At 38.4% G+C, this 25,483-nt stretch overlaps 1 protein-coding gene across 2 annotated transcripts in view; it reads right to left on the reverse strand.

Annotated features, from left to right (window-relative positions):
• Positions 1–25,483, reverse strand: part of TMEM117 (transmembrane protein 117) — a 225,654-nt gene continuing 200,171 nt past the window's right edge. For both annotated transcript variants that reach the window (XM_074901536.1, XM_074901537.1), the window contains exons 7-8: positions 11,504–11,633; positions 1–2,133 (exon numbers count right to left, since the gene is read on the reverse strand). In XM_074901536.1, coding sequence (XP_074757637.1) covers positions 1,493–2,133; positions 11,504–11,633 — 771 coding nt within the window. In that variant the 3' untranslated portion in view covers positions 1–1,492. The remainder of the gene's footprint in view (positions 2,134–11,503; positions 11,634–25,483) is intronic.

Here is a 25,483-nt window from a genome sequence, read left to right on the forward strand (position 1 = left end):
TTTAAAAATATTGCAAAACTAACAGAATATGTTCCTGCCTCATGATAAAAAATTGTTGAATGATGTTTATTAAAATTGGCTCTCAAGTGACAGTTAACAAATGCATAGTTCTATTATGCATGCTAAATTCAGCATTCCAAAAACTTAAAAGCAGATAGATCAAAACAGAGGAGATAAAAAAGTCACAAAGACATAATACAGCAACACCAGTAAATGACAGGGAAATAATTCAGACTTAAAAATGACTTATTATTTAGTAACTCGTAACAACAATTTATAGAAATAAATTAGAGGCAAATCAGAGTCTTTCTGATGTTTTAGATAGGCAGTTTCTCTAGTGCATATAGTTTGATCATACAGCAGAGGAATTCACATTACAAAGACCCCTTTAAGAAAGCAAAACCTAGTTTCTCTGTTTCTGTTTCAGATTACACTTATTCATGGATAATGAATGAAGGGGAAAAAAGGGAAAAATAAAATTCTGTGATTAAACTATTTTAATTAAAACCCCTAAACGTTTCTTCAGTATTTGGAGAAGTTTGACTTTCTATATGTGGTGTGTTTCTATGTATGTTTCACATATGTCCAGACCATATCTGCACTGAACCACACAAATACTGGATTTAATGGGCTTTTTGTCCTTTACTGTAATCACTCCATTGGCTCTTTGATGTTGCATAAGTTTGGTGTGATGATGGAAAGAGTTGCTTTGACCATGCATTTTCACTTCTGTTTCTAAAAGGCGAAGGGTAAAACTTTTAATCAAGTAGCAGTTTATCTTTAATTAGGAAAAACGTAATTAGGCATTATCACCTAATTGCTATTACTGACGGAGAAAGTCATATTTTCACAAGTAGTGACCCATGATGTATTATCACGCTGCTGTTTACTGCATAATGAATCTGTATTTGTGTTTCGCAGCTAGCCAGTAAAAATTAAAAGGTAATCAACATGCTTCTCTGCAGTCAGGTCATCAAAGTCACTGGCTTCACAAATGAGTAAATACCAAAGTCAAGTTGTGATGTCCTAACAGAAACCCTTCTTTAGGAATAACTGTATTTATGTCCTCTATCAAGTCATCAAATGACACTTGAAATAACCATATACAAAAAGCTTTGCAAAAGAGATTAGAAGAACTGTGCTATACATCTGGTGTTGAGTTAAAAAACAGTTTAATGTCTCAAGGCACCACCACGGTAGAATTTTATACCTGCAAGTAATGATCTAATACACTATTATACAGTTAAAGTAATGTATTAATAAATAGCTTGTGCAATTTTGGGAAGCAATCTATAAAGGAATGTTAGATATACAGTAGGCACATACTATAATACAAATAAAACCCAAAATTCCTAGAAAAAGCATGCTGAGCACCTTCTGGTATAGGTTGAGTTTCTTATTCTAAACACTATGTAAATCTTAACTTACAAAAGGTAAAACTGAAATCTTATAGCAACTGCTTATTTAAATTGATTTTCCTGGGTATTTGCCTCTATGTCACAGGATTGCTCTTAGGGACAGAGGACTCTGGTACTGGCTGTAAAGGGCTATCTTGTTCATTCAGTTGTGCGTTCAAGTTTTCAGAAGTAAGGAGAGAAGAATTAAAAACTATTTCACTTAAGTCTGATTTTATGGATACGAGATGTGGTTCTTGAAAACTTAATGGTTCTTCTACTAACACCTGTGTATTTTCTCGTGTCATTCCCATATCTGATGGTGACTTTCGTTTCATTCTTGTGTATGATTTGTCTAAATTCTCCATGCCTTGGTCAGTTTTCTGAAATCGCCCAAAGAACCAGATAAAGAAACCAAACAAAGCAAAAGCCAACAAACTTGGAATAAAAGCCAGGCATTTGACATCAAGGCTAGAGCCCGTGAATCTGCTGTGCAAGAACATGTCTCCTTCAGCATAGGTCCGGTTGGTCAACGGATTAGTGTTATTCGATCTCCACTCCCAAGATAACTTAGTTCTATTAAGGTCTTTCAAGCTTTCTGAGTCCTTCACTGTGTAGATCTTCTGTCCAGGACCGATATATTGACCATATTCATGAGGTTTGTAAAATATTTGGTTCTTCCACATATTCAGATCCAAGATTAAAACAAGGAAGATAATTCCATAGTTAAACCATTTGCCTGTTTGGAAAAAGAAAGTTCTGTCATCTGATACATCCATTTCAGAAGTAGTACCAATGCAGTTATATGTAAAAGCTACTCAGAAAAAAAACCCTCCACCTTTTTTTATTAATCTGTAAAGCAAAGTTGTAATAAAATTTCCACTACAGTCAGATTTGTGTTGAATATCTTCTACTATTTCACAATTAGGTCTGGGTACATAATACATAATAAATAAATTTCACAACCACAGCTGTGTATCAACTGAATTCACATTGTAATTTGTAGGTGGCCTGTTGATCAGGCCACTAGGTGATGTGGCATAGATCAATAATCCTAAAAACATATTAATTTCATTAAAAAATATTCACATGGAAGTTTGTCACAAAAAGGCCATATTTAATAGAATTGTTTATATTTTAGGAATGACTGAAGTGGCTGAAGTTTTTAGGGTTGGCAATTATGTAAATTTTAAGAGTACATACATATATTGTTTGATATACTAACCATGGTGCATTGTCATATTCAGGTGAGGGCAACTGGATAAACTGATTTAGATATTGCACCCTCCAGAAACAGCAAGGACTGCTTGTAGTCTTGGGAGGCTAGTCAGCTTAGCTTTTCCTACAGTCCATGAAGTGAGAAACTCCTCCAAGGAGTGACTCATAGTCTAACATTAATCTCCTGCAATACTGGAGGAGGAAACCTTTCTCCTTTTATTATTTAAAATTGGTCTTTTGCATGCTTCCTCCAGGCATCCAAAAGACATTAAAGATAACCTTATGCAATTGCAAAGTTGGCCCTGCTTTGAGTAGGGTATTGGAACAGATGAATTCCATGTGTCCCTTCAAACCTGAATTATTCTATGGATACACAAAAGAAATTATACTATTTTCATAGTCAAAACATCTCTAACATTCTAGCTGGATACATGTTAAGGTCTTACCTGTGCAGTGGTGACTGGCACTACCAAAGAATCCATCGAATCTACATGTCAGCATTATCTGAAAGAACATTCATGGAGGAATGTTCCTGATGGTGATGAATAATATTGGTCTGTGCTAGAATCATATTTAAGTATGTTTCAAGTGAAAAAGAACATGGACGCATCAGAGCATCTATCAAATTACTTATGCTGTTGGCTTGTAAAGAATAAATGGATTCCAGTTCCTGAAAGTCAAATGTTTGAATTGTAAGACCAGAATGCTCTGTGAAGGTAAGGAGAGTAACTCCTCGTATTTCAGCAATTGTGTTTAATAGTCCTTTTCAGTCTAGATTATACTTAAGACTGAAAATGAACAGGAATGTTCATTCTCTCATGTTATTATCACCATCCAGATATCAAACTGCACTGAAAAGATCTTGCAGCCAGTCTTGTTCACATAATTCCTGAATAACTCCTCTATCTTTTTTCTAGGCTTTCATCAATATTATAATTGACCTGTTAAGGAAAATTATTATTTTAGACGATTACCACACATTTTATAATATTTAAAGTTCTTAAGTCAACCCCAAGACAGTGAATGATGCTAAAACATGAAATACAATAACAAACAACACAATCTAGCTTGATGCTGTTTGCTGCAAATTTTTGCCCTGTATTTAATGTGTTTTCATCAGAATAACCCTAGTTTCCCCATTATGTATGACCATTCAACAGACAGGGACAGAATATATTCTGCATAGTGTGTGTTGATGGGCTGGCTGGGACACACATACTCACTGATCAGTTGGCTGCTGTCAAACAGAATATATAATGGCTGACTTCTCCCTGCTTTCTCCTCAGGTGGGCACTAACTTAGATGATTCTCCTTTATCTAACCACCATTTTTTAGGACACAATGATAATGTCACTATTTTTCATATTCCCACCCTCTGAAAAATGTTTATGAAACTGGCTGTGGGTTCAGAAATTATTTGATGCTGAGTGTTGGATAGAGAGAGATCAACCCACACTGAGAACATGAACACATTTCTCATTTCCTTGGGAAAGGAGGCTGAACATAAATTACAATGGAACAAATATTAGAATATATTGAAATCTGTTTATCTATGGCCAGTTTGAGAGAGAATATCACATACTTCATGCTAAACCTCCTTTCTTTGTGTTGGTAGTTCACTTGGATACTTTTTTAAACAATAATTTGTAATCAAATATTACTCTGTGTTTCAACTTGAAAGCAACCCCTTTCTGCATTGCCCCAAAGTTAATTCCTCAAGCCATATTCTTTTCCCAGGAAAATGCATCATAAGCCCATCCAAAAAACCCTTCCACTTCTACTGTTACTGGTTTCATAAAAATATTATCAGTGGTACTTTCTGTTTCTGTAGAGCCAGGACAGGTGACTTTCTAGAGAGATCTGCTAGAACCTAGGGATGGTAGGAAGGGGAAAAACTCATGTAGGGCCAATAATGTTCTTTCCCCTCAGCTGGACATGTCAAGAGTGAAGATATGTAGGGAGAAAACAAACAATTGAAAGATCAAAATACCAAGCATAATGAAATGGGGGTGTTACTGAGATGGCCTTTATAAAGGCCAAAATATGGTTTTCTTGATTGTAGGTTTGGGCAAACAGACATTGCAATGTTGAGCTATGACCTCCCCACTCTTTAGGCATGATGGCACCCTGTGGATTTTACAGCAATTGGATTTCACCTGCGTGACCACATTATCCTAAATGTGACACATGTAGAGCAAGTCACCTAAGGGGCAAGCCTTGAGATAGCAGCCTGTTGCTGGTGAAGAAGCTAAGAAGCTAGCAGAAAACAGTAAAAATGCTGAATAGAGGTAGCCAGGTGCTTGATCTCAGGCTTCATGTAGCATCTGTCTTACACTTGTGGTTTCATAATGGTGAATCTCTTCTCAGATGGATCTGTCTAAAAAAAGGCTCCCCCCCTCTTACGGTAAGAATTTGAGTGCTCACCAGATCTAAGAGAGATATACATATCAATTATTCCTGTTTTATAAAAGGCATGAACGTGAAACTCCTTCACTCAGCTCCTAGACAGAGCTAGGCAGGAAGGAGCACAGCCCTAAGCTCTACTGTTAGTATCCCTGGGTCAGTGTGGACTATAAAGGGTGCTTAAACAAACAGCTTAGATGTAGACAGCCCAGATAATTAAGATGAATTGGAACTTGTCTAAGTGGCAGCTAGTTGCCTGAGACCTGGCTCTGTTCTATAGTGGATCTTTTCCAAACTCCTTAAATTTCTCATTTCTAGAAAATTTTTCCATCCTCTGCATCACTGTCATGCTTGATGAGCTCTATGATTTTTCCTTTTCTTTTTAAAACTGTTGTCATCAGAACAAAACACTGTATATGAGTAACAGCCTCGCTCTAAGCATATGTGAACACGGTGACATCTTCCTACTCAGTATTCCCTGTAGCCAAGGGCTGCATTCATCTCCTTAGGCACAAAATGACTGGGAGTTAGAACTGTCCTGGTTACTTACAGAAAGTATTTACCTCTTCCTGGAATATAGTGTCCTCTGCTGTCTATCCCTCTTCCAAGACATGTACTTTACTGTTGTACTAGCAGATGTGATAGCCAAGTAAGTCCATTTTACTAAGCAATCCTTCTAGGTCAGTGATAGATGTATTGAAGCAAACTTAACCAAGAGGCCTGACAGTCTCCACTCAGAAATATCTATCTGATGATAATTCCCCATGACAAGTAATTTTTGAGACTTACTATACTGACCAACCTTTAACATTACACATGTGTATAATCTATGTATATGAAATGATTGTCTATTGCAACTTAATTTTAGCATAATGCTTTTTATAGCAAACTAAGTCATATATCAGTCTCATATAGGAAATAAGCTTGGTAAATTAGAATTCACTCCTGAACTCTCATCTTGTGCATAAACAAGCTCAGGTTTATAGTTTTGCAAAGGGTCAGAATAAATATATTATGAAGCTATGGATATTAATTTTCTTCAAAAATATATTTGTAATTTCTTTTACAGTGCTTCAACTTTCATTCCAGATGAAAAGTGGTAAGGAAAAATGGACCCCCACACTATGAAGAAACTTAATTTGTCTCTTAACTAATTTTTGTAGGATCAGTACCACTACTGCCCTAGGGTTGGCTCTACTCCAGTGAGGTGTGTGGCCAAGAATACTGGCATGTATCTGGCACTATTTAGCCCTTCTTGGAGCAGGTGGATTTTTCACAGATAGAGTTTAAAATGGAAGGATGTAGTAAGATCAGCTCTTGAGACTGGAAGGCTATTCAATCATTTAAGCAAACTGTAGAGAATTATACCAACACTCTTCAGTGAAGTTACAATGAAGAACATCAGGTGGTAAAATAGACTATGTCATTCAGCGAGGCACTGTCTCAAAAAAGACCTGATTAATAACTGGTTTTCACAGCACTGACATCCTTATATGCTACACATGACATCTGGAGAGTCAGGAATCTGGTTTGGTGTGTTTGGAAACATGGTACAATATTGAAATCTGGTGCAATAAGATCTCCCAAAAGAAGAAGTGGAGGTATGTGGCTAGCCAAGAGCATGCACTAGGTGTCCTTGTGATGCAAAATAGGAAATGTTTTTCTAGGCATTGTAGCCTACAACTACTATTTGGGGATGAAAACTTGACACCTGTTTTCTGAGAACTTATGGCTGCTGAGGAGGATTGCATCCTCACAGCTAGGGCACTCACCAGAAAGGACATCTTGACCCGAGAACAATCTCCATTTATGGCATCATAGGACCATGCTCTGAACACCAGCCTACACTGGACTCTGCTTAGAAACACTCCCTTCCCTACTGAAACTGAACAACTGTGCACTATACATGAATGCCAGGGGCATTCTTATGGTGAAAGTAGTATGGATTTTTCTTTCCCCTTTTTTCAGAAAGGCACCTTTTTTCCCCAGCTGAATAAGATGTTTGGGCAGCGGCCATTTTTAGAGGCTGATAAGGTTTATGAGAAGATCAGCAACACATCCACAATCCCACATGCAACTGATATACTGGGCAACCAAGGCAGATCCTGCAGGTCCAAATATTCCAAATCAGCTGCTGATTCTGGAGCATTTTTTTCTTTTTGTATGTCCACTCTAACAGAACAGTCATGTCCTAAAAGAAAGATCATGTGTAGAAGCCAGTCCTCAGCTTCTCTCCTGAGGTCAAGAGAAAATGTGAAAATTCCACTTATTAAGCCTAGACTCAAGTACCTTCATGCTGTGCAATCACAGCCAAAGGCTAGAGCAGGAAATGTTGACTTTAGACTCTTATCTCAATTGCAATTTTCATCCAAAAGCATTCCGACACCTCTGTAAAACATTCTGGTATCTTCAAAACATTCTTCTTACCTTCTGTCATGTTAATGTTATTAGGTACATACATGCATACAGACATGCACACAGCTGAACTAAGTTGCAATTCCTCTGAGGTTTTTTCACATCTATGTGCACCGACAGCTTTGTTTTTACCTCTAACCTTTTTATTTTTGCCCACGGGCTCCCTCAGGCTTCCCTGTGTAGGTGATGCTAGGCCTGAATTTAGATACACTTTGGGTTTAACTCCACAAGCCAGACATGCTAGGCACTCACCAGCCATGAAGGTGAAGATTTCTTTTGGGTGGAAGGGCACTCTGGCAAGATCAACACACAGAAGCATGTTTATAAACAGCCAGAAAAATCTCCCATCTCTTTTGATACTCAATATTTCTTATCTGGAACTTATCCACATACTTGACAGCAGATGTTCTTGGATCTCCAGTGCTGCTATTAAAGGTACCAGCCAGGCCCCCTAGTGCCTTTTAACCATGAAAGAATCTGAAGTAACAAAATTTACTTTTAAGTTTTAAAGATTTCCCTGGGTATTATAAAACCGGGATAGACTATGTATTTTCATAAACAGCAGTCCAAGAAGGAAAACACACACTTTGCAATGAACCGTCTGTCAAGGGAAATACAGATGAGTTAAGCAGATGCAGGAATTCAAGTTATTTTTGATGTTCATAGATAAAAGCAGCTATCAAAACAGAATAAAAATATTTAATACTGAGTAGATGCTCACTAGCAGTTCCTAGATGCAAAGAAATTTGAGCAAAATGAGGTACTCAGTTACCAGTAAAAATAAGATATGCTTTTGATAGTAAATTTAAAATTACACTGAAGCATATCAGCTACAGGCTGAAGATGTTATTTCAATATTACTGCCAACTTACAACATTCAGAAATCACAAGTCAGGCTGAAGAAAGCATGTTAGTTTAAAGTGGCGAGATGGGTTAAAAATAATACACTTAGTACTGTTTTATTTATCTGCTTTTTTAGACATGGAGTTATGCAGAAGGAACTTTATTTTTTTTTCTCTGCAGTTATAAGCTTTATTTCTGTGAAAGCTGAAATTCTCATGTAGTCATTGAATTCAGCAGCTAAGACTTCAAGACAAAATATCCCCCCCCCCCCCCAAAAAAAAAAAAAAAAGAAAAAGGGGAAGTTTTTAATTTCAAGTCTTAAGACTTGTGATAAAATCAGGAGACTTGGCAACACAGAGCATGTAACTGAAATCTTTCATCTGTACAGAACTTGCATGAAGCCATTAAGCACACACCAACAGAAAGGTAGTTTCAAGTCCTTTAGTCCTCTGAATGTCCCTTTACTTAAGCTGCTTCTTTGCGGGACCATGGCTCATTAGAGCAACCCAGCACCAAATATGGCTGCTCAGGGGAGTCCTAGGACTGCTCTTAGTTATATCAATCAACAGTGACCAAAACAGACTGTAAAAGAATTTATGAAGAACAAAATTTGCCAGGAAAAAGATGTTAAATGTTATTTCAGCTGTGCTTTCTTTCTCCCTGTTACTAGGGAGAAAAGGGTTCCCAGTTTCTACAAATCAGGGCACAGGTCAGATTTACAGCCTGACTTTATCCTTATAGCAAGTACTAAAATGAAAGATACTCAGGCCTTAGTCTTCTTTTCCTACTTGTTACTAAAAAGAAGTCCCATGGTTAAATTCAACATTGTGGATCCCATGTATTAAACAGGCCTTAAATACAGTAGGTGTCCTGCCATTATCAGTATCCTGCCCCCATGTCATCTGCTGCAGTTGCATTCCTGTGCATCACTCTCTACCCTAATTTTAGACTGGATTACATTAATCTTGTTTTATATATATTGAACCAGTTCTTTCTTTTATTAGCTCCTTGATTTGAATAGAAAATTACAAGTTATCTACACATCCACATAAAAACTGGAGCTTGAAAATGATCCAAGATGAAACCCTAACCTAAGACAAGAACTGATGGCAAGAACAGATGGTTCAAGCAAAAAACTTACCCAAAGGGAGGTTCTTGTGCCATGTGTTATGGCAGTTTATTAGATCTCCTAAAGGGTGGTGTAGCACCGAGATAAAACAGGCACTCAGTAGATAGAGTACGTGATGTGCAGTCAAATGGATTGATTTGTCTAGTGAATCTAATAAATGGATCTTGTTAATGCTGAGCAGGGAAAAATATTCCTCAGCCCCTATTCATTAGCTCACCCTCATTAAAAGAATGCCTTCTTGCCAGAAAATTAGAAAGGCCTCCAGTCCTCTCCGCAGAACACTCCTCAATGCATAAATATTGGTTTCTCTCGGTTAGTCTGTTTTCAAACAGCAGCACTGCTAGCAGTTGTGTTTCTGATCCTTAATTTATGTACTTTGCTATTGATTATTCTTTGCTCTTGCCTGATTATCAGCAATATCCCTGCCTTTTCTACAATGCAAAAACTGTTCTTTGCTCCTCAGTCCCCCTTTTAGTACCCACTGTTTTTCATCTACATCAATTATACCCTGAGTTTCTGTACCTGATGTTGCAGCCCACCCTACCACACCTCAGCTATTGTTCAAGCTCCTCTGCGCACCCATTCCACCACTACTCCTTATACAATGGAATAACTACAGGGCATCTGGGAGCCTTGTGGGACTGAGCCCCTCCAAATTCATGCTCTAGCCTTGAGAAGTAGAAAAAAGTTTTTTTTCCACTATCCCTGAATACCATGCCTGTAAGTCACATAAAATATTTGATGCTTATACTCTGTTTTTTTCCTCTCCCTTTTTATTCACTTGGGAGAGAAAATGTGTTCATCATGTACACATCCTATCCTCTCTCACCCTACACCTTCTAGTGATTGACCATGAGGTCATTTACTTCATCTTCTTCCACAAACCACTAGTGGATCAAATAGTCTCAGTCAGTCCTGTCCCAGCACTTCTTTCTTCTTGCTGGCTGGCTGTTCTCTCTCAGTATTCCAGCAGGGCACCTACATCCGATTTTGAAAAACTTTCCATCCCTCCATCTGTACTTATTGGCCCATTTGCCTTCCCTCATTCAATATCCAGCAGGTAATTTTCTCTTCTTTTCTACCTATTAATCTGATCACTCAGATTTCTACATTCTCTGCTGACAATGCCTTTTCTGAGGTCCCATTCAGCCTATCTCAATTGAGTCCTGGGTTCATCATGCTTTCCTCCCGCACATTTCCCTCCCTTGCCTTTTGCTGCCTGGTGAGCTTGTGACTCACCTACTAGCTCTTGGCCTTATCTTTGTATTATTGCTGAATGCTCCTTTTGCCCCTGCTCTGCAGGAGTTTCATATGGCTGTCTAACTGGATGCCCTCATCTATCTTATTCCTGTACAGTATCATGTGCTGTGATTGTTTATATTAGCAGCTAAAGACCCCTGTCAATTCACACCATTCTTTTGCTATCCATTATTATCCATCTCTTCCTGATGTAGAGAGAGGAGCTGTGCTCCTTCTGCATAGCTTGAAGGTAAAACCAAAATATTTATCCCTATTTAACCTTCTTCTCTTTTTCATTCCCTGCTGTTATTAAAATACTACCTCACAGTATGCAAGGATCAGGTACTTTTTATCTATATGTACCATCCATTTGAATAACCGCAATTCTATTTTATTTGAGGTTATTTAACTGTCTGCTTCTGGTTAGATGACTGATGGAAGTATGGTTATGAGTGGCCTTTGTCAGATGAGAATGACTGAAGTTATGAAAAGATATTAGCATAAATCACAGCAAAGGCATCTGAAAGCATAAGAGATCCGAAAATGAAATAAGCTGCTAATTCCCCTGGAGAGTAATTTTAGATAAAAGATCTCTGAAGCTACATTAGGTATTACTTAGCGTCACAAGAAGTTGCTGAAATCCATGAAAAACAGCAGGTCTCTGATTTGTAAGATACAGGTTCCTCATTTCCCTGAGATGTTTATGGATGGATGATATGTATATGGACAGATAAAAAGATAGAAAAAATTAGTAATCTGGGACACACACACACAAAGTACTGGTTAAGAACATGTTAGCATACATTTATTACACAGAAGCAGTTCACTGTGTGACTGTGTCACAGTCTGCAAGATTACATACCTGTAATATGTATGTGATATTCCTCTTTGAAGATCTTTTGGAAATAAGGTACTTTGAACTGCATATGTGCAGATGGCAAGCCTGGAAGATTCACTTCAACATCACCCATAAAATGTGGAAACTCCCAGTCCTGTTAAAAAAAGAAAACTAAGAGCCTAAATACAAGCTTTCATGGTATATTTTTTCCCTTGTAAAATGGCTTAAGTTAAAAGGGGATGGTTCTCTTTTTAAGCCTCCCATTATTGGTTTTTCTTACTTTTAAGTTTGACCAAATCACTTGAAATTGAATATCTTGTTTATATTAACTAGTACAATAAGATTTCTACTTCTGCTCCATGTAATTATGTGTTCAAAAGTTCACTTCAGAATGAGAATATTAAACCCACTGTACCAGCTGATAATACAAAATAGTCTAAGCATATCAATACCTATATAGCAATGTTGCAATACTAGTTTCAACTTCTGTTACTAGTTTGGCAAACAGTTTACAGGTACAAAATTGCCAAAGAAGGCCAGACCCTTTCAAATATTTCATATGTATGTATTCTAGAGTGTTTTCTATATTTGGCCTTAATACATTTAAATAAACACTCCCTGCAAGTACAGGTCCTTCAGTATAATATGCCTGAATCAATCCAAGCACAGTTTTCTCCACTAGAGTATTTCAGCTGACAAGGTAATGCTGGAAATGTGGAAGCTTTTACCTATCATTACGCATATTTTGGTAGCATGTGATAACCCAGCTGAGGAGGAGCTGCATTTAAAGGAATTTTTTTGCTTGGTTATCTGCACCCACCATCAGCCACTTGAAAATGGGTATAATAGCATGGCTCATTAGAGCAAAAACTGAAAGTCTAGCAATAGTGCTAGAATCAGTATGATTACTGACAGAGTGCTTGCTCTGTGCACTGCAGACTGTTGGTGATCTGCTCTTAAAAACATACTGACCCTGTTCCCATGCATACTCCTGGATTTGTACCTCACAGGTTAGTGCAACAAGCACTTGGAATTACTGAAAGACAAAGGAATCTCAAAAGTGAGGAACTCTGAGTGACTTATGCTTCCTTCACATGAAAATTATTCCAGCACAGCCATCTCTCCAAGAGAACGAGTTTCATCTGTTTTTTTTCAGCTTTATAAGGCTGGAAAGTTTCCTGCCAGGGTAATGAAAAGAAGTTATTCAAAACTAAGAATCATCTCTGAAAGATAAATCACTATATAGAACTTCCAAGAATTACTAGGTGTTCCAGCATTTTCTACAGCAGAAGGGAAACAGAAGAGTTTTATCAGCAGGGAATAGCACGGTCCAAACACCAACAGCAGCTGATTTGTGCTAACTCTTTGTGATACTGAGTTAAATGGATTAACATGAGTACAAGCAAGGAGAAAACCTAACCCTCCCTACCTGGTTCTCAGTGTTCACATTGATACAGAAAGTGCCAGTTTACAGATGCAGAAGGGAAATAAGGATGCTCTCCTCTGCCTTATCACTAATATGATGCATGCACTCCCGGTCATGAGGTATGATAATAAGTGCCCAGCTGCCTGATCCCTTACACTGTACCTGCAGCCATCCCCTTGCAGGCAGCAGACATTCAAAAAATGCTCAAAGATAAAAATGTTATGGTTTATGCTTTCGGTTCACAGTATCTAATATACATCTCTGGACTGGTGTCTCATGTTAAGTCATACATACTCTCACTCAGCAATCGATAGGAAGAAATGCATTACATATTCCTGAAGATAAACAAATGGAGAGCTGTGGCCTCTGCATTAGAAATAAGTAAACATGGGACTATAAATCCAGCCTCCTTGCCTTGTTTGCCCCAGTGCTCCTACTGTGCCTTTTCCTGATTTACAGATAAAATTCCACCATACAGAATTTTATATTGGACTGTGTCCTTGCATGAGAACTTTATAACGAAGTTCATATTTTTTTCTGATCTGTATGAATATTACCTTACATTGAGTAACTAGAATGCCAACTCCATCACATGTGCAATTTACTGTATTGTCTCAGCAAACAACTACTGAAACTGGAAAATATTTCATAAAACAAAAGCAAAAAAGAAATCCAACCCCAACAGTGTTCTACTGTTTACATTATAACAGACAGTGAGTGGAGAGCCTACTAGAAAGACCTATTGGACACTCCAAAATATGATTACCTTTCAGTGGTACATCATTTCATACTTTCTACATATATACCCCATACCGTATGAAGCATGCCTGAATTGTATCATGACCTCTGTTACCCTGTAGCCCCATAAAAAGGTATTGCTATTGCTAGAGAGACATAAACAAGTCACCAGTGCTCACCTAAAGGAATGCAGATCTGGGACTGGACAAAACTGCTTTTAGGGGTAACAAAGAGAACAAAGAAGTATCTAACATACGTGAAAGTCACTATGTATAGTAAACCTGGCTGTAACATGGAGCTTCAGATCAAAGAAATAGCAAGGTTTAAAAGTGTGTTTTAAACATAAAAGTGTCCCCAAGTAGATCCCAGAGTGAGAAAAAAATTAATTATGGACATCATAAACTTCTCAGCAAAGGACTCCAGATGCCAATGACATGCCATAATGCCCCCACTGACTCCCAACAGACTGAAACTGCCCATTTCAGGACCTGCAGGAGCAGGGTGGGTAAAACACCAGAAAAAGCAGTGGAAGCTAGGAAGTGTGTGTATAACAGTTTTGACACTATTATTATTACTACTGAAATTTTTCTGCACAGAAGTATTTTTTTGTAATTATGAGATCAACTAATAATGATTATTGGATTACACTGTTAAAATTTAAATGATCCTAATAATAAATTATTGACTTCATAAGGTGTTTCTTCTTCACCCATAAATAACGTTTTGAATGTAACACCTTTATTGGTGTGATCAAATCTGTTAAGTGAATTAAATCTGTTATTTAAGGACAGTTCAACTGGAAATACAGAAATAAAAAGCGCATCAAAATAGAACAAAACACAATAAAATGTGTTTAAAGCAATATTAAAAAAGGAAGCTAAAATAATGAATTAAACCTACTGACTTTCATGAAAATCACTTACAGTCACAGCACTTAAGAATTTAGGTAATTAAATAGCCTTTGGGGCTTCATTTGGCTCACAGCTTCGTAAGTGTGTTTACTGTCCGTGTAGGGACATTACGTGCAGACACATAGCTGTAGTATTGTGCAGGAGAAGAGCAGATGACTTAACTTTTCAGGCTAATGCCAATATCAGTCTGTCAAATCCAAACTCAAAGTGGCCATTTTGCTATCTAGATTCTACAGAAGTGTTGTCCAGAATATTTTGATTGTGTTATTTTTTCCTTACTGATAAGCAAAAGACAACTTAATTTCACAGATATCCAGAGAACCATTTTCCCAAGAAATTCAAGATGCCTAGTAGGAATAATCTACCTCATTTGTTAATAGGTACACTAACAGCACAAATGTACAAGCCCATAAATCTAACTGCTTCCTTCTCTGGAACACAGCTCAGCTCTGCATCATGCTCTTTCATACATGGTATTTTCTCTGTGGTCTCCGATATCAGCCTGTGATATCAGTTTGTGCTGACCTGTGGGACATGAGTGACATACACTATGTTCTTTGAGATCTCAGTTCATAATAATGCAAAATTCACTTGATCAGCTTTAGTCCTTATTGCTGAGATGCCTGCCATATCTGGGATCTCATTAGGAACTGAGCCCAAAATACCATATTTAGAATGTATCACTACTAGCAGAGTTTGAAAAATAAAGTCATACAACCATTCTGTTTGCTTATATTTGTATCTCTCATAGTGCATGAGCAGACTGTTTCTTCTTCAAATCAATCAGCATCAATATTCCAATATTCACCTACTTCAGCAGTTTCCAACCCTGTGAGTCTGCGGCATACCTCTATGCAGTGTACAAAGAAGAAACCCAACAGGCTTAAATCAGCTGCAGAGGTCTCTAACCTCACCGGCAAGTTTTGTGTGATATGCAAATCACATGATATTATTGCCTCATTTCACTCTAGTCATGAGGAAAGGGCATCCAGAGGATGGATTTAAGATCACTGAGGGTTCATCCTGGTGTTGTGATGGGCAAAGGGAGCACCATCAGCCTCCTCATTAAATCCAGAAGCACAGAAGAAACTGGATGCTGCAAAAGAGGAGATCATGGTATTTTGATTTTCTTCCCTTTGCTTCTAGTTCCCCATGCCAAAAAATTCCACAAAATCCTATGCTGCAATGGCATGTATTGGTTTAAGACCCTACAGTGGCACTGGCAGCACTGATTTGGTATTTCTTTAAGTAAAGATATTTTTAGTAATTGTGTGGCTTTGATGCTCAGTTACTTTCAATATGACCTGGCCCTCCTTCAGGTGATGGCAGAGAAGGCGGCATTGCCTGGGGAAGCCTTGTCCTGACCCTGAGCCAGGACATGCAACTGCCCTTGGGGCTGCTGACCTGCTGCCATCGAGGCAGCCCAGGGGCACACTGGCAACACCCAGCACCCTGGCTGGCTGCAGGATTGCTCCTTACTGCTTGGTGTTTTTTACTGCAAGCTCTTGGCCGTGTCTCCCAATCCCAGAGGATCAGGACCAGGTGTTGGCAGGATTCAGCAAGGGTCATAAGTTGTCTGGGAGAGCAACGCTAGCCCTCATGAGACCACATCCCACATTTCATGCACACACAACCCCACGTCCCTCAGTCACCAGCCTCTTTCCACCCAGGGAAAACTGCCACAGAGAAGGTGGGACCAGGATTAAAAACCAGTAATGATTAACAGCAAATAAATATGGCATGCTTCCATCTCTCCTCTGGTCTGTATCTCATAGGGTGCTTGGAACACAGTAAATATGAAATAGTAAAGATAATATAAATACTGTTCAGATATAATCATGAAAGATGACAAACACACTGAATATTTCTGCTTTAAGTAGTGATGATTAAGCCATATTTAATGCTAGGAACACATTTGTACTTTAAACCCCTCAATAATAAACAAAAAAATAGAGGGAAGGAATGGAGAAAATGCATATATGAATGTGTGCTTGTTCCAGAAACCGCCTATAGCAACTTTTATTTTACTTATTAAAATCCTCTTAATTTACAAGATAGAAGAACGTTTATTTTCAGGTATCTTTGCATTTCTTAGACAGCTTTGTTTCAGCTCTCAGAACATGGCAGACAGCTAGAGAAAGTTTAATGAGAGGCAATGGCTATATATTTTTGCTAGTGTTTGAAGTAAGGAATGAACAGTTGGAATTCAGAGACAAAGGCCCAACTCCTCTGTTGCTATCTCTAACTTCACTGCAGTGCTGCAACTTGCAGTGATCTCTGCAGCTGAGATCTCTGCAGCTGTGAGCTGCTAAAGTACAAACATAATTTTAATATTTCAATCATACATAAGAGGTGAAGTCAGCAGCTGTGACTAGAACTCACTTTCATGCCTGTGAGATCAAATCTACTGCTCAGTTTCTGGCCTTCTGTTTCTTGCCAACACCTTACTTAAATAGAAAGTTTGACAGACTGAGGTTTTTAGCCCTCACTAAATGAAAAATATACATCTAACTCTTAACATGACCACCTGTATACATGTATGTCTTCAGTGCAGCTACTTAGGTCCCCCTGTGAAAGATAACACATTCTTCAAAAGACCTCCTGCTTCATGTTGGTACTATCAGTGCTAATCTATTCATACTTTTCAAGTCCAGAAAGTTTTATTTGATCTGCTCATCTGTTTTGGTTTCACTTGCCTGGATTATTATTGCCAATAACAATCACAAAGCTCCACCAGGAACCGTGGCACAGAGTCCCTAATTGCAGACAAAGCTACACCCTTTATCTCTTATTCTTGGTTTAAAGAATTCAAAATATGGAAAATATGATATAACACTGGAGTCACTGCTTCAATTGAGCTCTAAACTGCTGAGACATAAGACTGAAGACAGCTTCCAGGATCAGACATGGGTATACAAAGGCTATCCCTGCACTGTATGACAATGTAAGGCATAGACATACCCACCACCTTGCTTGTTGTTCTAAATCATCTTTGTGCTGTTTTCCTCCTCAGTCTTTGCTTATCTTCTTTAAGCTCCTGGACTTTCTCTAGAACTACCATGGCAAGTTTCATTTTCTCCCTTACTGGAAAAAATGATAATAAACCAGCAATAACTCCCTCCTTGAGAATTAAAGCAGCAATGCAGTCTTTTTATGTGTGTACTTGGCCTTGAATGACCTCTTCCATTAAAAAAAATAATTACAGAATCCTTTAGTCTATTATTCATTTCTGCTTATTTAAAGGCAACAATTCCCAGGCCACCCAGGTCCCAAACAAGCCCTGGGTCTCTGCACTTTGAATTTACACATTAATGCATTTTGAGTCTAGACAAAACTGTATTCCCATGTCCTCAAGACAGTGACTCCTGTTACTGAAATGTCCAAATTGGTATTAGCTTTTCCAGAGCAAGCTCAAAGTAATCTCAAAATTTCAGACCACCTCAAATAAGAAATGCCTGCATTTCACTGAAAGACCTGTAGCCATGCCTATACTCACTGGCAGATGTCTGATTTGTGATAGACAGCACTCCTTCTCTCTCCCCTGTGACTATAGCTTGGGTATCATCTTCTATTCAACTCCTCACAACCTGGCAGTGTCTTGATACTGCAGATCTGTTCTGCATAACTTATCACAGATATGACAATTCCTATCAAACCCCACAGCTAAAATTTTTATCAAGGCTCTCATCATCTGCTGTTCACTTACATCAGCATCTTTCCCTCTGGCCTTCTCAAATGCAGTTGCTCTCCACCAATACAGAAATGCTGCTGCAAAGATCAATCTCCTAGTCTGTTTCTTTGACCGTGTCACTTTTTTCTTTGATCAAATAAAATACAGGCCACTTTCTTTCATATTCAAATCCCTTCACTATCCTAGGTACAAACCATCTATATGACAGCTACTCCTTCAATCAGTCTATAAATCCAGACTATGAATCTTTTCTCTATTTAAAGAAACTTCTCCCTGTGCAGTTCCCTGTCAGCTGCAGAGCTTTCTCCTCCCTCACTCTCCTTTATAATTCTTCTTTGTTATGAGAAAACATGAGGATGTCACACATTATGTATCCTGAATTACTTGTAATTCTGACCAGTGAAGTCATCATTGCTTATGGCTGGATAGACAGGTGGGTATAACTCAGCTTTTCTTTAGAAATGAAATGCTCTAGGAATGAGCTGTATTTTGGTTGACCTTGAGTGTCATCTAGCACAATACCACCCCAGTCCTTAGTGACTATTGCTAGTTCTGTGACAAGACAAATATTGCTAGCAGTGTGAAGAATTAATGGCTATCCATTCCTTCTGTTACATTAGGAACAAATTGTGTTTGAAAACAAGCCAGTGCACAAGGAAGGACAGACACCAGAAAGTCTCACATGTTGAGATGTGCAGTGATCAGGAACAACCATAATCACCATTTGCCACTGAGGGCAAGGACTGTTCTTTCTTACAGCTACCCTTTAAGTTTTTGCTATTCATAAGAGTCAAAGAGGAGCAAGGTGAAACAACTTTATCCATGCAGCAGACACCTGTAAGTACAGTCTCTGTGCACACTCAGGATGTCCTAGGAGCAAGTCCACCAGTTTCTCCATCAGGCAAACATGAGGTCTTGTACATCCCAGTGACACTGTGAGGTTCCTCTTCTTTGTAACTCACTCTAGCCTGTCGATTTGCTATTCACAACTGCTGAAAATGCTGATTAAAAATAGAACTGCTTAAAAGTAAATATTCTATTTTGCCTCTGAGTTTCTCCAATTTTTGTAGTTTTACTCCCACTTTACTGTCTCACTCATGTCTGTCCTTGGTTGAGATAAACAGCTATCAGGTAATTCACCTGGATGAGAAACACCAGTGTAAGCTTTTCCATTTAGTTCTTGAGTCTGATAAGCTGCTAAATAAAGTGGTAATGTTGCAATAGTGTGTACCTGTAAGAAACAGGAATCAGCTCCTGCAAAGCAACTATGTCCTGTTCCCTACATGAAATTTCCCTAAACCACCAGCAAGTCTGTCATAATGGTTTTTCTAACTACATCAGGGACACACTTTATGAAAGCCATTGCTGTGGTGAATAGGAGAAATGAACATTCACTAATAATATGCAATACTTACTTTTACAGATTTACTGAGACTAAAGCTTGCTATCAGGGAAATCACTTATGACAGTGTCAATCTTTCTGGTACCCTAGAAGACGAAATATCTGCCTATGATGTGGAAAATACAAATGAAGTTTAAATATATTGCTATGTAATCATCTTCAACAATGAGTGTATATGCATTAATACACATACCATTGAATTGTGGAAAATATACCCACAGCTGAACAGTAACATGAAATCTGGAGCATTTCAGGATTTGTAAAGACTGCTAGTGCCATTTGTACCTATTTGAGAACAGTAAGCTCTACTTAGAGTTCTGAAGTAATTTTGAATTAAGGCAGCTGTCTCCAGCTAATTTCAGCTGCATTAAAAAGTCTATTGTCCCCTTCTCTTTCCAAATACCCCATATATGAATTTCCTTGTTGCCTGATCCTCAAATCTTAATGGTGCTTTTTAGGGTTTCCTAAACCCAAGAAGAAAGATTTGCAGTCAAATACCCAAGCAGGTATTTTCCTCACTATGAGCTTTGCAACATAATAAAAATGGTGTTATAGAAATGAAGAGTATCTGCAGCAAGGGCATTACTATATGTTGCTCACTGTAGGTAGAAAGTAAATCAGATGCTTCAACATTAGAAATGGATAACTGAGGAGCTGTTCTGGACAAAATTCCTTCAGATCATACTTGCTCTGAAGAGTTTTACCATCACCTGTTCCAAGAAAATTTGGGGCCAGTTACAAACGAAACTATGAACTTGCCCTTTGGTATTAAGCACGATTGGCAGTGGAAGGTCTGGACCAGTGGTCTCAGTCTGAAACTTTGATCCAACTTGTTTTGGTTTAGCTGTAACTAAATTACACATGTGTTTGTGCAGGTTTCAACTTGCTGTGATTAAGGTAGTAAAACAGTAATATTTACTATTGAAGTAAAAACCAGGATTATATGCTGTATTTGACTGATACTGAGAAAAGTAATAGAGCTTAAGAACATGACAAAGTAAAAACACTGGATGCATATGAAACACAGGGAAAAGTGTCTCGTACATTTAAATTCAGGGTTTGCAAACAAGTCAGTGCAAATTCTCTTTCCTTTAAAAAAATCAGTAATAACCCTTCTCCAAAATTATTTTCCTCCTCATAACTTGTGCTAATTAATATACCAGTTTTAACATAGAAGGAAAGAAGAAGGAAACTGTATGCAAGTGTTGAAAGAAAAAAGGCTGACTGCAAAACACAGCTATCTACACTTAACCCTTTGTTTCAGGAATATCAGAAATACAGAATATATTTGGTCTTCCCAGCTCCCTCTCTTGTTTTTTAGTTGCAGTTAAAATAATTTTCTCTGTCCTGAGTTTTAGCCTGCTAATAGGTTTAGCAGCAGCAGCATAGTGTACTTGCTAATGAGTTGCCTTCATTTCCTGAAGGCAACATATCCTGTTCCTGGACTCCTCCTCTACCCCCGGTTTTAGCTTCAAATGCTGTGGCATGGCCATTAGGCACATAGATTCCAGAAGCAACAGCAGTTTGTTTGGTATCAGTTAGGGTGGTTGTAGGAAATGCATATATTATGCTTGCATAGCTATTATGTAAACACATCTGGGTAGCAAAAAAGGATATAAAGAAATACAGATATCTTAGAAGGCATGCATGTAAAAATAAAATCAACTTTGCTTGCATATTAGTATCTCTGGAACATGTTTTCAAACTGTCATCAACAATTTAGAATACAAGTGAAAATGGATATATGTTACATGGGCATTTATTTTGTCCATTCTTATTTGCATTACACATGCTGCCAAATCAGTCTCTAACATTTATTGTGTGGATTAAACTGCCATTCACCAGGCTAGGAACTAGCATACAGCTAGCTCCCTTGTAGCCACTTACATTTAGGGATCCTGAGCTTCAAGCTGAATCACATCCAGGGTGTTTCAGCTGGGTCCCACTCCAGAAGCCTGATAAGCCACTCACAGCTTGTTAGTATATGCTACAAAGTAGATGTCCTTCCCCACACTGAAGTTCTTCAGAATACATAAGCCTTAACTGGCAATGATGGCTGGTCCAGGGACCTCTGAATATCTTTTCTGTGTTTGCAATGATTTACCTATTTTTTCCATGGATCATAGTAATTTAAATAATCACATGAAACAGTTTATCTTTATTCCCTCACCAGGTCAGGAAGCTAAACAGCAGAACACTCCCCAAGCTGCTCTGCATCCTCATCAAATAGGAGCATCTCCCTTCACCCATAAAATTAAAATTCAGTACAAATCATTACCTATTTCAGCAGAATTTGAATGGGAAGGCCGACTCTGATAGAAGCAGAATGGAGAAATTCCTGGAAAGTACAAATCCATGAAAACAAAAGAGCCTTAACTGTGCTGGTGTGAAATAGAGACTCAGTCAGGTGCATCAGATACAGACTGTCAAATTCAGTAACAACAGACCCAGGAAACCATGTTTGACCACAGAACTAAAACTGCCAGCTCAGAGACTGCAGCAGCTTGTAGTGCCCAGAGTTTTTCCACCTTACAGTGTTCCCTTAGAGTCTGAGATGCTGAACAGCAACTGGGTCTTCACCAATCAAGATAAGGAAAAAGGGATATGAACATAAAGGTGCTCCCCTCCAGTTTAATGGAAGAGATTGAAAGATAAAATGAGAGGTTGTCACACCAACAGCAGTCCAATCTCAGATGATTTCTGGTGAGTACAGAACTGAGCACTGGATGAAGGCCTCTGAGTGATGTGCAATGTGTTTTAATAAGTGTATTAAATTCTAACTGTATTATTCCATAATATTAAATAGTTTTCTAAGAGACATTCTTTAATTACAAAACAATTTACTGAGTCAGACACCAAACACTCTTCTACATCAACACACAGAAGTGAAGTTGCTAAGAACCACAGTAAGATCTTTGTAATGATACACCCTTATTTCATTGTATTGTACATCATTTGACTAAAGGGACTTTGAGAAAAATAAGAAAACCATAGTCTCCCTATGTAAGTATAGATCTACTAGTTTTATTATTTTCAGTAATAAGAAGCTATATGAAACAAGTGTGCTGCTTGGATTATTACACTGTATCTTTCATACAGACCACAGCATTACAGTAGGCATTCACTACAGTTCAGTGACATGAAATATCCTCTTATTACAGCGAGTGTATATCACTTAATAGTTACGGCAATTAGTTACCTAAGCTCTCCCCTTGCCATCTGCTCTCCCCTCTCCAAAAATTAATTCATTTTCTTATCCCTTGGGGAAATGCTGCCAGTACTCTCTGTACGTTATGCACACATAAATTACATGCCTTAAAGAATGAACAAAATCATAAACCCCAAAATATAGCATCCAATGCAAATAAAAATTAGGGAAGATAACTCTTCTCTAAAGCCTCCTCTCTGACCCCAATGCAAAAGCTTACTTCCTGAGTCTGAGAGAGGAAAAATGCAACTTCAGCTTTTTATACCAGAGCAATATATCTGCCTTTGCTAAGAGCATGCAGAAAACATGAACTTCATCCTAAAAGGTTTTCAATGTTTAGAAACCTCCTGGGAGAACTTGTCAAAAACACAGTGAACCAAGTTCTAATTGCACAAACTCACCCTGGTCTTGACAAACACAAGAGTTTGGTTTGAATTTCAAAACTGTTGCCATCAGAAAGCTTAGGAGCAGAGAGAATGTTAAGGTGTCTTTTTGAATCTCAAAGACAAAATCAGAGGCTGGTGGTGTACAATGAATTAAACTTTTCTCCTAGTGAGATTTGAATCTAAATATAGCAACTATGCTGATCACAAAGAAAGACTGAATTATTATTTTTAAAAAGACAGATGAGACAGGGTAGACAACCTCAAAAGGTTTGGAAATTCAGCATAGATAAGAAACCACATATACAGCACTTGGCAGAAGCTTATCCCAACTAACAGAGCCTTCTGAATCATGCTCTCCTGCAACTTTTCTATTCAGTCTTTACTTTTGATCTCCAAGAAATCCCTTTTCCCCCCTCACTGCCAGTGTTACTTTTGGTAGACAACTTGCTAAATTCCTTCCACAGATGATCTTCTTTGGGTACAGTTTTACAAGCCTCACAAGCCCTTCTTTTTGGAGAGGAAGAAGGTCTCTTCCACTACCTGTTGCTCCAGAAACCTAGCTTTCACCTACTCACATAACTTTACACCTTCATAGTCTTCATCACTAACAATAGTACTTACATGCTTTTCCCCCTTACTGTATTTTTTCCATAGTTTTCGCCTCATTTTGCCAATTATTAGGCCTAGCATAAAGGACACAGCCAGCATAAAAGTGAACCAATAACCAAATTGTATTTGATACAAAAGGGTCAGTACATGGGTGAGCACTGGGGGTACAAACAAGTCCATCAAATTATACATAATCAACATCAACCCCACTGACCCCAACAACAACACCACACAACCAACAATGGGTGGAATAAATGGTGAAATGCAGTATCCCAGAGAAGGGACAGGAGACAACCAAGTCAACAAACCAAACACATAAGGCCAAGGAAGCCACATACTGAATCTCTACACAGCCCACGTTTACAAAAGCCAGACCTGACTGGAGGCCAGTCCCAGGGAGGCAGGAGGTCCTTCCCCAACAGGGAACTCTGCAAAGTGCATCCACCTCACAGACAGACACTGCCCCTTCCTGCAAGTGGTCCCAGCTTTTATCCCCAAGTGGGACACCTGACCCTTGTTTACTTAATGTGGGACACCCGGGGCTCATTTACCCAATGGCTCTCCCTGCAAGGCCGGCACCACCCTGGAGGGAAGCCTAAAGGTAAACTCACCCCCCCTTTGGGAAGGGCTGTGGGAATCACCCGTATGTCAACCTTAATTTGGGGCTTGGGGTTGAAACCCCAGCATTTCATGCCTTAACATCTGAAAGTGGGAGACTTAATTCAATAGTTCATATTTTTAATTTTAAGAACTTTCCTGACAAAAGCATTGGGAAATGACATGTTGCCTGCTCTCAGAGATGCTGTTGTGAGGGCAGTAAGCAGATGCAGTATGCTGCCTGTAGATAAACGTGTGGCTTCCAAACTTCCAAGTACGACTCCAAAACTTTTAATTACTGGCATCAATGAATCAGCGGAGCTACATTATAACAGCTGAGTGACTACTCTCTCAGTGTGATTAACAGACCAGGTGGGGTTTTAAAGCAAGGTTCTACATGTCTGTATGCATATTGAGGAGAGGTAGATGCATGTGTTTTGGGGGGAGTTCTAGTTAAACTATTCAAAGCCATATAATGCAGACAGTTACTGAAACCTTCTGGACAGGAAAATATAGAATTCAAGCATTATTTTCAATTGTTTAAAGCAACGCTAAATCAATTTTCTCATCAGAGGAGCTGTTTTAAAGCAATTCACCAAGTCAAGATAATGAATGAGCTGTTCTTTCACAGCATTCCTCGAGGAGGAATTATCCCAAATGATATGGTTACTTAATACGAACATTTATAAAGGGACAGTCATTATGCGAATTATGTATTTTACATAATTTATTTCAACTTCCAGTTTATAGCAGCACTTTTATCTTTTCACTTTTCAGTGATGAAAAAGGCATCAATTATAATTCTCCTAGCATGTCTACAGAACAAATGTCTGCTAGTGAAGTTGCTGTGCTCATTCAAACAAATAATTATACATTGGAGGGTCCTGGGCAATCTACATTTACCAAAATAACAAATAGATAAAAACCACACACTTATATGTAGCAGTTTAGGTGTATGAGAAACACACTACAAAATATAACTAGGGACATTCTGGTCTGTAGCAGTGCTACCTACCATGTGATGACTATTGGCCAG

The sequence above is a fragment of the Athene noctua genome, chromosome 3, assembly GCF_965140245.1.
Source record: "Athene noctua chromosome 3, bAthNoc1.hap1.1, whole genome shotgun sequence".
In the NCBI taxonomy this organism is placed as follows: domain Eukaryota; kingdom Metazoa; phylum Chordata; class Aves; order Strigiformes; family Strigidae; genus Athene; species Athene noctua.